Source organism: Typopeltis vanoorti, chromosome 22 (assembly GCF_054136105.1).
Source record: "Typopeltis vanoorti isolate ZY-2024b chromosome 22, IOZ_Tvanoo_1.0, whole genome shotgun sequence".
In the NCBI taxonomy this organism is placed as follows: Eukaryota; Metazoa; Arthropoda; class Arachnida; order Uropygi; family Thelyphonidae; genus Typopeltis; species Typopeltis vanoorti.
This window is the reverse complement of record NC_143570.1, coordinates 773,020-786,242: the sequence shown is the minus strand read 5'-3', so window position 1 is coordinate 786,242 and position 13,223 is coordinate 773,020. Positions and strand designations below refer to the sequence as shown.

The window sequence follows — 13,223 nt, the reverse complement described above, 5'->3', positions numbered from 1 at the left end:
ACAGTGGCTGCACTGCATAGTTCAGAAAGCCTGAACAGAGGGACGAATTCCCGATGATTGGAGTAGAGCTCTCATAGTACCCATATATAAAAAGGAAAATAAAACTGAATGTGAGAATTACAGAGGTATTTCCCAACTGAGTGTTCCTGCCAAGATCTATGCAAATATACTTGAGAAACGGTTGAGAAGAATTGTGGAAGAAAAGCTTGGTGAAGAACAAGCTGTATTCATGCCAAATAGAGACTGTCAGGATCAGATCTTCACTTTACGACAAATAGTCGAGAAAGCATGGGAATATAACCGAGATCAGCATTTAAGTTTTGTCGATTTGCAAAGGCATGTGACAAGGTGCCAAGAGAGAATCTATTCAATATGCTACAGTTATATGGTGTCAATGGGGCATTATATCAAGCAATACTTAATCTTTATTTGAGTTGTAAGTCGGCAGTTAGAATTGAAGGAAGTATAGGAAGATGGTTTAATGTTAAATCTGGTGTGAGACAAGGATGTACATTATCCCCTCTGTTATTCATTATCTATATGAATCACATTATGAAGGAAAGTGGAATTAAACAGGATATCAAAATTGGAGATGTTAATGTCAGCTGTTTGCTTTATGCAGATGATGTTATACTTCTAAATAAATCCGCTACAAGTCTGCAAGATTCTCTGACTAAATTGAATAGCTGTTGTAATAGATATGGTATGAAGGTCAGCAATAAAAAGACAAAGACAATGAAAATAGGCAGAATCATTGAAAATGTCAACTGTGTTGTGAATGGAGAACCTGTGGAACAAGTAAAATATTTCAGCTACTTAGGCACGATTTTTACTGAAGATGGTAAATTAAATATAGAAATAGACAACAGAATCAGCAAAGCTGGTATGTGGGAAGTCAATTGAATAAATTCATATGGAATAAGAGAGAAATTAGCCGGAACACTAAATTAGCTGTATACAAGACTGTGTTCAAACCAGTTTTAACTTATGGATCTGAGAGCTGGGTTAGAAGTAAAACACTTGACCAAAGACTAGAGACCGCAGATATGAGAGTCCTGAGAAAGATTATAGGCGTGAACAGATGGCATTAATGACAATATCATATTAAAAACGAGGATATTAGGAAAGAACTTGACATTGTCAACATCCAGGAATGCGTTAGCAGAGCTAATCTCAGGTGGTATGGTCACTTAAACAGAATGGGCGAAGAAAGATTAGCAAAACAAGTATTTCTCTGCCTGGCTGGCAGCAAAATGACCCAGAGGAAGACTAAGATATAGGTGGATTGATACGGTACAAAGTGCCTTAGACGATAGAAATATAAGATCTGATAATGTTGGAGTCTTGACAAGTAACAGACTGATTTGGAGGAAAATTTTAGATAGGAAGTTAGTAATGATGTAATTGTTTTCATGTAGTACTTTCATATCCTGTACACCCCTTGAGGGTACATGGCAGGAATTTGATGATGATGATAGTATAGTTGCTCCTTCTTTTTCCTGATTGTTATTGCGTGAATATAACATTTTTCTATTTGTTGCTAAGAAAGATCCAACCTGTGTTTGCTTTGTTTCTGTCATGCCTATTATGTTGATCTGGTACTTATCCAATTCTTCTGCTAGTTTCATTTCTTTTCCATTGATGATTCTTATTTTGATAGTACCATTCTTAAACTCTGTTGATGTTAAGTTGGGACCTGTTCTGGGATTTTTTCCACTGGCTGACTTTTCAGTGTTCTCTTTGAACACCGAAAAGTCAGCCAAGGTCCCCATAGTTTTTGGCAGAGAACTGCCAAAAACTATGGGGACTGTTAAATTGTGCATGAATACAATTCTAAGGAATGTTTCATTCATAATTTGACAAGTTAAAACCCTCGAAAAGGATATGCTTGTATTTTAGTATAAGTTGTATATAGCCTTACAAATAGTGGATACCGTAATTAATTTAAAACTTGTGAATATTCCCATGTAAAATACTTTCTAAATTGTATGTTAGACAATGAATTTGTTATATACATATTTTATGTTAGAATTGATATAAAGGGTGTCACGAAATTCACACAAGATTTAAATTTAGCGCCATTTGTGCGGTAAAGTGTTGCCAACGAGGAAAAAAAGACACCGTGACATCTGATAGTTCAGGGTTATTAAAAATGGAGCGCTACACGAAAGAACAAGGCATTTTCATTGTTGAGCAATATTTTAAAAATAATGAAGGTTTGGCAAATACAGTTCGCAATTTTCGTACAAAACTTCATCAACTGTGAAAAGATTAATTAAAAAATTTAAGGAAACTGTATCAATTAGTGATCTTATCCACTCTGGCCTTCCTTGAACAAGTCGTTCAACAGAAAACATCTAAGCAATTTGTGAGAGTGTTGCTGAGAGTCCAGGAACATCAATTCGGCACCGTCGTCTGCTACATGCCATACAGCCCGAGAAACAATTCAATTACTGCATCAGTCATTTCCTGGTCGTGTAATTTCCCGTTTTGGTGATCAGAATTGGCCGCCCAGATCATGTGACTTAACGGCGTTGGACTTTTTTCTTTGGGGTTTTTTGAAGCCTAAGGTTTATGCCAACAAGCCCACGACCACCCACGCCTTGAAGGAGGAAATTGAGCACTGTATCAACGAAATTCAGCCACATTTATGCAAAATGGTCATGGGAAATTTCGACAAAAGAGTGCGTATGTGCCAGCAAAGCCGTGGAGGCCATTTACCCGATATACTATTCCATGCATAACCCTATACTGTATACTTTATGAATCAATAAGAAATTACAATTTTTAATTAAAAACCTGTGATTTCTATCAAAATTACTTCTTGCATGAATTTTAGGACACCCTGTAAAAGAATTTTCTGTGTAAATTGCATATAACCAACTCAGATTATAAGGTCAAAGTATGCGGGCAAGACACTGGATTAGTAAGTTGCCTCAAGCAGTCACGCATGCATACGGCAACCTAAGTTTTCAAGAAAGATGCCACGAAAAGGCAAGACCGACGAGTGCAAAGCAATAATGTGTCGGGTAAAAATTTAGGGTTACAAGGAGTCCTGGTAGGAGTTGATATAACAGGGCTGGAACCCCCCCCAAGCGCTTTTTGTCTGGAGTCTCTGTTCTCTCTCAGTGACAGGAGTCGGAGGTGTCGGGAACCGCATTTTGCACCCTGTTAGGTATCTACTTGGATACTGAACGAACAGGGATGGGCTGGCAATTTGGGATTTAGCTGACCAAATTGTATTCTTATTGGTTAAACCAAAATAAAAAATGATGGTACGACATGACAAAATTTCATGCCGGCTGGGGCATTGCCCAGTTAAACAAGCCCTCCCCTCATTGTTTTTGCCAGGGAACCAGGGCGAACAGCGAAAAGTCAGCTACTGGAACAAATCTGAAAGCACACCCCAGCTCAACATCACCAGAGTTAAAGATCGGTACAATCAACATAAGAAGCCTGAATGGCAAAGAAATGGAGCTAGCTGAGGAATTAGATAAGTACCAGATCAACATAATAGGGGTGAATGAAACAAAAAAGACAAAAACAAAAATGGTGAGATCTTTCTGAGCAATAAATACAAAATGTTATGTTCAGGCAATGACAATCAAGGAAAAGAAGAAGTAGCCATAGTATTCAACACAAAATACGAGGCTAATCTTCTTGAAAGGCAGGCAGTCTCGAGTAGAGTCATGTGGACAAATATCAGAATGGAGAACTGGACAATCAGACATATTTGTGCCTATGGTCCCACAGAAGGCTCTACTAAGGTAGAAGTGGAGGAATTTTTTGAGGCTCTGGAGAAAGCTACTGACACAATGAAAAATGAAAAGTTGGTCCTGGTTGGGGATCTAAATAGCAGAGTAGGAAGTGATTGTCAGACATACAAAAATATTTTGAGAAAATTTGGAGAAAAGAGTTTTAAAGCTAATAATAATGGCAAATACCTGTTGGATTTCTGCTCAGGACATGGACTTGTTATTACTAACGCCATGTTTCAACACAAAAATGTGCACAAATTCACATGGAGAGAAGATGCAAGGAAAGTCTCATTGACTATGTTATTGTTGATAGTGATGTTTTCTCCCTGGTGCAGGACACCAGAGTGTGCAGAGGATTTGAAATTGGAAGCGATCATTATTTAGTCTCTTGAGCAGGATAAAATTTCATATTGAAAAGAATGACATGTGAGAAAGTTTTAAAGTGAATAAAAGTTGAGCAGCTCTCAGATGTGAACTGTAGACTAAAATATACAAAGATTATTGAAGAAAAAATGAAAGAGGTTGAGAACAGGAACCAAACCTTGGAGATTCAGTGGCAAACCTTGAAGAAAACCCTGTTTGATTCAGCCAAAGAGGCATGTGGTGAGGTTGTCTGCAAGGATAGAAAAATCAGAACTCCATGGTGGACACAGGAAGTTAAAGAGGCAGTGAAGGAAAAGAAGAAAGCATATCAAAAGTTCCTGGCAAATAAGTCAGCTTGTGCTCTTAGAGAATATAGAGACAAATGCAAGAAAGCTAAACACTGTGTAAAACTAGCTAAACAAAAGTCATGGGAGGACTTTGGCAAGAACATTCTGGAGGTTGTTGAAGAACCTTAGAAAAACAGAAAAGAGTGCTGTAAAAGGAATTAGAGATGATAAAGTGACCTGAAAACTGGAGAAAAAGATATCCTTGATGTATGGAGTAATTACTTTGAAAAATAGATAAATGAAACAAGTAGTGATAGCACAGTGGTAAAAAAACAGTCGACAGGCATGCAGTCAGAAATATATATCCATTCTTGAAGTAGAAAAACCCATCAAAGGTCTGAAATGTGGAAAGGCAACAGGAGTAGATGATATTTGACCATGAATACTCAAATATGGTGGTATAAAAGTCTTACAGTGGCTGCACTGCATAGTTCAGAAGGCCTGGACAGAGGGACAAATTACCGATGATTGGAGTAAAGCTCTAATAGTACCCATTTATAAAAAGGGAAATAAAACTGAATGTGAGAATTACAGGTATTTCGCTACTGAGTGCTCCAGTTAAGATTTTGCCAGTATACTTGAAAAATGGTTAAGAAGAATTGTGGAAGAAAAGCTTGGTGAAGAACAAGCTGGATTCAGGCCAAATCTGTCAGGATCAGATCTTCACTTTACGATAAATAGTTGAGAAAGTATGGGAATATAACAATGATCTGTATTTAAGTTTTGTTGATCTGGAAAAGGCATATGACAAGGTGCCAAGAGAGAATCTATTCAATACAATTCAGTTATATGGTGTCAATGGAGCATTATATCATTCTTTATTTGAGTTGCAAGTCAGCAGTTAGAATTGTAGGAAATACAGGAAAATGGTTTAATGTTAAATCTGGTGTGAGACAAGGATGTACATTATCCCCTCTGTTATTCATTATCTATATGGATTACATTATGAAGGAAAGTGGTATTAAACATGATATCAGAATTGTAGATGTTAATGTCAGCGCTTTGCTTTATACGGACGATGTTATACTTCTAAATAAATCTGCTACAAGTTTGCAAGATTCCCTGACTAAATTGAATAACTGTTGTAATAGATATGGTATGAAGGTCAGCAATAAAAAGACAAAGACAATGAAAATAGGTAGAATCGTTGAAAATGTCAATTGTGTTTTAAATGGAGAACCTGTGGAACAAGTAAAACATTTCAGCTACTTAGGCATGGTTTTTAGTGAAGATGGTAAATTAAATATGGACATAGACAACAGAATCAACAAGGCTGGTGTGGTAAGAAGTCAATTGAATAAATTCATATGGAATAAGAGAGAAATTAGTTGGAACACTAAATTGGCTGTATACAAGACATTGTTCAAACAGTTTTAACTTGTGGGTCAGAAGTAAAACACTTGACCAAAGACTAGAGACTGCAGACATGAGAGTCCTGAGAAAGATTATAGGCATGAACAGATGGCATCAATGGCAACATCATATTAAAAACGAGGATATTAGGAAAGAACTTGACATTGTCGGCATCCAGGAATGCGTTAGCAGAGCTAATCTCTGGTGGTATGGTCACTTAAACAGGATGGGCGAGGAAAGATTAGCAAAACAAGTGTTCTCTGCCAGGTTGGCAGGAAAACGACCCAGAGGAAGACCAAGGTATTGGTGGATTGATACGGTACAAAGATTCTTAGATGATAGATATATAAGATCTGATAGTGTTGGAGTCTTGACAAGTAACAGACTTATTTGGAGGAAAATTGTAGATAAGAAGTTTGTAATGATGTAAATTTTTCATGTAGTACTATCATATCCTGTACACCCCTTGAGGGTACATGTCAGGAATTTGGTAATGGTGATGGGATTGGAGAATCAGGACAAGGTAGGTACAATTTAAGACCAAGACACAATGGCCGGGCGATCCCACCCAAGATAATAAATCGTATTCAGAGCATTTTACAAAAAAAAAAAAAAAAACCAAAGTAATACACATTACTTTTCTAATCAGAGGAGTTCACAGCATGATGTGAGAGAAAAAACAGAAGGAAGGAATTCTGAAAACATAGTCATGGCTAATGGCAATTTGAAAGACAGATTTATTCAAGACGAAGACTTTTCCCCAGAATTGAAAGGGGGAACACAAGAAAAAAAAAAAAATTGTAGAAAATTTTTTAAAAGGGAGGGGAAACCTTTGTTAAATTGTGAATGAATACAATTCACTAAGGAATGTTTCATTCATAATTTGACAAGTTAAAACTCTTGAAAAGGATATGCTTGTATTTTAGTATAAGTTGTATGTAGCCTGGCAAATATTGGATACCACAATTTGTGTAAAACTTGTGAATATTCCCATGTAAAATACCTACTAAATTGTATGTTAGACAATGAATTTGTTATATACATACTTTCTGTTAGAATTGATATAAAAGAATTGCTGTTTAAATTGCATATAACCAACTGAAATTATAAGATCAAAGTACGTGGGCAAAACACCGGATTAGTAAGTTGCCTCAAGCGGTCACGCGTGCATACGGTGCCTGGTGACCTAAGTTTTCAGGGAATACACTACAAAAAGGCAAGACCCAGGAATGCAAAGGAATAACGTGTCGGGTAAAAATTTAGGGTTACAAGTAGTCCTAGTATGGGTTGATATAAAAGGGCTGGACCCCCCCCCCCCCCCAAGAGCTTTTTGTCTGGCGTCTCTGTTCTCTCTTGGTGGCAGAAGTTGGAGGTATCGGGTCATGATTAGATGGATCGCGGATTCCAAGCCCTATGATGAACGAATAGTGGATTTTTTGAAGCAACGGGCACCTCCCAGAAAAGATAGTGGCCAGGTAGTGTGACTAATGGATGCAGAATTGCCTTGCGCTAAGAATATTCTAGGCATAGATGATCGATGTGCAGACTCCATGAGGACCAACCTAAGCTGACAGGAATTTTAGCCTTAACATAGAGGGGAGAAAATGTTTGGAAGGAAAGGAATCCAAGAATCGAAAAGATAAGCATGAGGAATCCTCGAGTTCAGTATAGTAAACCTTTAATCAAGTAATGTGTGAGAGGAAGGTAATTGTAACTTAAGAATCATAGACCTTCATTAATTTTTGAGACTCTATTTAAAATTAAGACAGAACTGTGATATTTTAATCGTAGTCGGTGAGCAATATGTGCTGTGTATTATAATTGTACTTGTGTCGATTGCTAGCTATGTTTAAGAGCTGTAGAGATGTCTAATCCAGACAGCTTGATTAACAGCCTAAAAGTCATTATTAGTTTTATAATCTGAGAATGCGAACGTTGAATCTTTGAACATAATGCATTTGTAGTATTAATTACTGTGTGATGTATATTGATTAATTTTACTTTGTAACCTAGTAGTAAACTGATAATTGAGAGTTCTTTATTCTGTATGATGATCATTATGTTAAATAAACCTTTTGCTCTTATTAATTTGGTTGCCTGTGTCTAAGAATCCGATGCACCACTCATAAATTATTCAGATCTAAGCGGGAAATAATTGTTGATTAAGACCACGACTGCAAACATGGTTGATTATAGAAGGTATTGATAATTGATAACTTAGTATAGAAATAGATTAGATTAGTTACGTGCATATATGAAGGTTAACTTCTTGACTGAAAAGTTTTTCCAATCTAAGGATTCTGGGTGGCGCAGCAGAACAAATAAATTTTCCCAGAACCTTAGGAGAAGTTAACTTCAGAAGCTTTGTTACCAAGGAGTTGGCTTAACCTTGAGACAATCCCTTTGTAGATCAGACTTGCACACGTGATAATCTGAAGGATTGAAGTATATAATAGTAAGACAAAGACAGACACATTATAGGTGCTGCTGAGATAGGACAAATTATTCAAGAGATAGTTAATTAAAGGAGTTAAACCATATTAAGTATATATTACCTACGACGACACATCATAACAGGGACCTTGTTTAACTGGGCAATGTTCCAGCCAGAATGAAATTCTGTCATGTTGTACCATCATTTTACATTGTGGTTGAAGCCAGTAGGAATACAATTTGTTTGGCTAAATTCCAAATTGCCATCCCATCCTCATTCATTCAGTATCCAGGTTGCACCATGAGAAGGTGAGGATGGGACATAAGGTCAGAAAACCCTAGTCGGCTCTACATTCCTAAAAGGACCTGCCATAGGCATCTCTCCAAATAGTGTTCTCTGAATGCCTTACAAGGTTGAGATATTGCAATTAAAAATGCTATAAAAATGAATAATTTTGTCTCTATGTTCCAATAACCATTGACTGAAAACCATTGTCATATGAAATTCAGTATTATCATCTTGGAGGACAGCTCTTTCATCTGTAGGATACACGTGACTGACTTTTCACAATTGTGATATACTTCACTTCATCATCTTTATGTTTTCAGTAGAACAAATGAATCTTGTGTTTTAGAGCTCATACACTGATTATCAGGCATATCTTTTCCAATTAAAAAAAAAAATAATAATAATAAAGGATATTTCTTCAGGTCATATGATGTTTCTTCACAGCTTAGCAACAGTTGCATCTGTGCTTTACTCCAATGGACATCAAGGAGTAATATATTGTTTGTGCAGACTATCTTGATTACATTACTACCCTTCCCTATTTCAGACCATTTTAAATTATACAAGAAAGTATGTTCATTAAACCAAAATGTCACAGTTCATAACCAAACCTGGTTGTTAACTATGACAGTGGTTTTATAATCCGAGAAGGAGAGCAATAGCTTATTATATTAATACTTATTTGTATCACACTTATTGAGCTTGTCTTTAGAGTGCTCTCATGAGAAATTTCAAAATATATTGAGGTCATAATGTCACTCAGTTTGGATAACACTATTATTTAGTCCACCGATCATTACTTTTTCAGTTTGCTTTGTGTTTGCTAAAGTAGCACACATGTTCTTTCATGTTTTCACTATATACATGTATATATATATGAGCAAAGAATGTCACTCTTAAGTATTGCATTCACTGAAGACAATATAATGCAGCAGTCTACTTCTTGCCTTCTGAATCTTCTCATAACACTCTGGAACACTTGTATATCTATGCCAAAAAAAAGATTACTACGAGAAAGAAATTTGCATATTTTTTGAGATAGCTACATACTTGCATATAAGTATAAAACACATATGCAAGTACATAGCTTTTACTCATATATTTTCCATCTTTATATCTTCAGTTCTTGTACATTACTTGGATTATTTTGGATTCATATCCTGTTATATTCATAGATTGTTTGTTTATATATTTGTAGTGCTGTTCTGTACTAGTTGAAAATGCTCCTTATCAAAGAATGAGACCAGAATTATTGACAAGACTTATCACTCATGTATATCCCCTTCTGAACCACCGAGGTAAAATACTTGTATATTGAATTTTCTGTACCTGTTTAAAATAATCTAAAATGTGCATGCTTATTATTTTAATGATGTAAAACAGATAAAAAACATAAATTAATAAGTAACTCAAAGCTTATTAAACTTTATATCCAATATTTTAATAGTGTAACACTAGCATTATCAGAGTGAACACAGTGACAGGGCAAACAGTTAATGAAATCAAAATCAGATCATTTTCAAAACAACTTCTCTTAGTCTTCATACTTGTGTGTATGTGTACAGAACTGCAAAATCTCACTTGTATCTATGTTGTAAGATTTCTTTATCAGTTTGCATATTTCTGTCATATCTCATATGTTCTGGCCATTACTGTGAAGATCACATGCACAGTTCCATATCTTGGTTATCTGCATCTTTTCATTTGTCTGCATCTCTTCTGAACCCAGATAGTTATATCTAAGAACAGCATTCAAGATGTAGTGTTATCAAGGCTTTTTGAAAGTGTTAGAATAATTTTCTTGCTTCCACATATTAACATTTTCTTCTTGCACTTATCCAGTATAATGATTTAAAGTGATGCCTTAATTTGTCTCCTCATTGCTTCTGAACCCATGTGAACATATCTAAGAAGAGCATTCAAGATGTAGTGTTATCAAGACCTTAGAATGTGTGAGAATGATTTCCTTACTCCTAAAAATTAGCATTTCTTTTTGCACTTATCCAGCATGATGGCTAAACAAAGAGTTAAGCTTTAACTCTCTGTCTGTCATAATCTGAAATCTCTATCTTCATTAACCAATTGCAGCACATTTCTCTTAATATAATTCTTTGTCTGCAATATCCTCCTCTGAAATGAATAACCTTACACTTGACAATACTCATCATCATCATCATAACGCTAATTACGAATATAGACCATATTGGTCTGTTCCGGTCTCATTATCCATCTGATATCCCTTTTTTGAGGTCTACCTAGCCTTCTCTTTCCAATTGGTTTATATTTTATTATTTGTTTAGGATATCAGGTGTTGGCCATTCAGTTTACATGTTCTATCCATTTTTGTTTATAATTGTTTAGTTTTTCTTCTATTGATTTTGTTTTTAGTTCTTTTAAACTGTCTTCATTCCTTTTATGGTCTAATAATGTGTATTTTGCAGTTCTTCTCATAAATCTCATTTCACTTGTTTTTATTCTTTGTTTATCTTGTTTGTTTATTGCCACATTTCACTGCCATATAATAATGTGGGCACTGCTAAAGTATTGTATGTTTTCAAGCATGTTTCTTTTTGTACTATATTTGGATTGAGTGTTCTATTTATCAGGCCTATAATCTGTAAAAATTTTGAAGTTTTTAATTTTATGTCTTTTTCTCCTTTATATGATATTTCACATCCAAGATAACTGAAAGTATTTATCTGTTCTATTATTTTTATTATTAATAACTATTTTACTTCTAACTGGAGTTTGTCCACAAAATGCCATTGTTATAGTTTTATCTATGGATATTTTCATTCCAAACTGTTCTATTACAATACTGAACTACCAATAATTGTCATTTGTCAATATAACCAGTGATGTTATTATTATTATTATTATTACTACTACTTGACACCTTCAGGGAGTCCAAAGACTCATCGAGGGAGGGTACATACTCTACAACTCTGTCTTCACCACTCATTCCACCAACTACACCAACTCATTCCACTAACCGCAACTACACCAACGCCATCTACCACCCACTTCCACCACTAGTATTTCCACAGACAATCACAAACATCCATGCCCACGGTGGGATTTGAGCCCGCAGCCTTTTGGCTGGAGAGTGGATACGCTAACCACTCAGCCAAACAGGCCGGCAACATGTAACATATAACAAGTCATCTTGTGGAAATCTGTATCTCTTATCACTTTTTCCATTTTATCCTATCCAGAAAATAACTGGATAGGATATCATCTCTATACTATCCACAGTATCATTAATATGCAAGTTAAACAGCAGTGTCCCAAGTACAGAACCATTTGATACATCACTGGTCACATCCTTCCCTTAGACTTGGGTACCCTATATATTACTTTCTGATACTTGTCAGTCAGCCACTGTCCCATCCATATTAAAAATTTATTTTGCATACCTATCCCTTCGAGATCAAATGCCTTGGTAAAATCCAGAATTACTGTGATAATATATCCATTTCTCTAAAAAATTTGTTTAATAAATGCTTAAAAGAGAAAGATATACCAAACAACTGGAACAATGCTATTATGACACTCTTGTTTAAACAGATAATAAGCAAAGGGTGGAAAATTTCAGCTTACTGTTACAAGTATATAAACTGTTTATAAAATAATAAAAAAACATGATCATCACATTTTAGTAGATGAAGCTCAGGCCAATGAACTGAGTTGAGAAATAGGTTTAGCACTAACTGTCATGGTGCTAAAATATAGAGAATGCAACCTACCATTGTAGTTAGGTTTTATAGACTGTAAACAAAAAAAAGGCCTTTGAGTAGTTGAAGTAAGCCAAATTTATATACAGCTAAATAATAATAATAATAATAATAATAATAATATATATATATATATATAGTAATATACTGTTACACCCTGATATCTTGAGAATATAGAATTCTCAGCTATCATGGTGTAACATGAAGAATAAATAAGATAAATTAAAAACCCTTCATAAAAGACAATAGTTTAATTAAAAGAAAAAGAAAGATTCTTGCATCCAATAAAATATATAAAATATAAAGGTTTTGTTAAACTAACTAACAAAAGAAAGAATATATTAATGTTGTGATATGATTTAAATAAGAAGAGTTAAATAAATAAGACAGAAAAGGATTAGTCATGTTGTACCATCATTTTTTATTTTGAAGAAGGAGTAGCCATAGTATTCAACACAAAATACGAGGCTAATCTTCTTGAATGGCAGTCAGTCTCAAGTAGAGTAATGTGGGCAAATATGAGAATGGGGAACTGGACAATGAGACTTATTTGTGCCTATGGTCCCACAGAAGGTTCTACTAAGGTAGAAGTGGAGGAATTTTTTGAGGCTATAGAAAAAGCAACTGACACAATGAAAAAGGAAAAGTTGGTCCTTGTTGGGGATCTAAATAGTAGAGTAGGAAATGATTGTGAGACATACAAAAATATTTTGGGAAAATTTGGAGAAAAGAGCAAAGCTAATAATAATGGCAAATATCTGTTGGATTTCTGCTCAGGACATGGACTGGTTATTACTAACACCATGTTCCAACATAAAAATGTGCACAAATTCACATGGAGAGAAGAGGCTAGGAATAAGAAAAGTCTCATTGACTATGTTATTGTTGATAGTGATGTTTTCTCCCTGGTGCAGGACACCAGAGTGTACAGAGTATTTGAAATTGG

General features: G+C 35.2%; 1 protein-coding gene across 4 annotated transcripts in view; it reads left to right on the top strand.

The window, feature by feature from the left end:
• The window catches only part of LOC150094096 (HEAT repeat-containing protein 6), a 446,924-nt gene that overhangs the window by 207,326 nt on the left and 226,375 nt on the right, over positions 1 to 13,223 (top strand). For all 4 annotated transcript variants that reach the window (XM_090412214.1, XM_090412213.1, XM_090412212.1 and 1 more), the window contains exon 13: positions 9,742 to 9,841. In XM_090412214.1, coding sequence (XP_090268340.1) covers positions 9,742 to 9,841 — 100 coding nt within the window. The remainder of the gene's footprint in view (positions 1 to 9,741; positions 9,842 to 13,223) is intronic.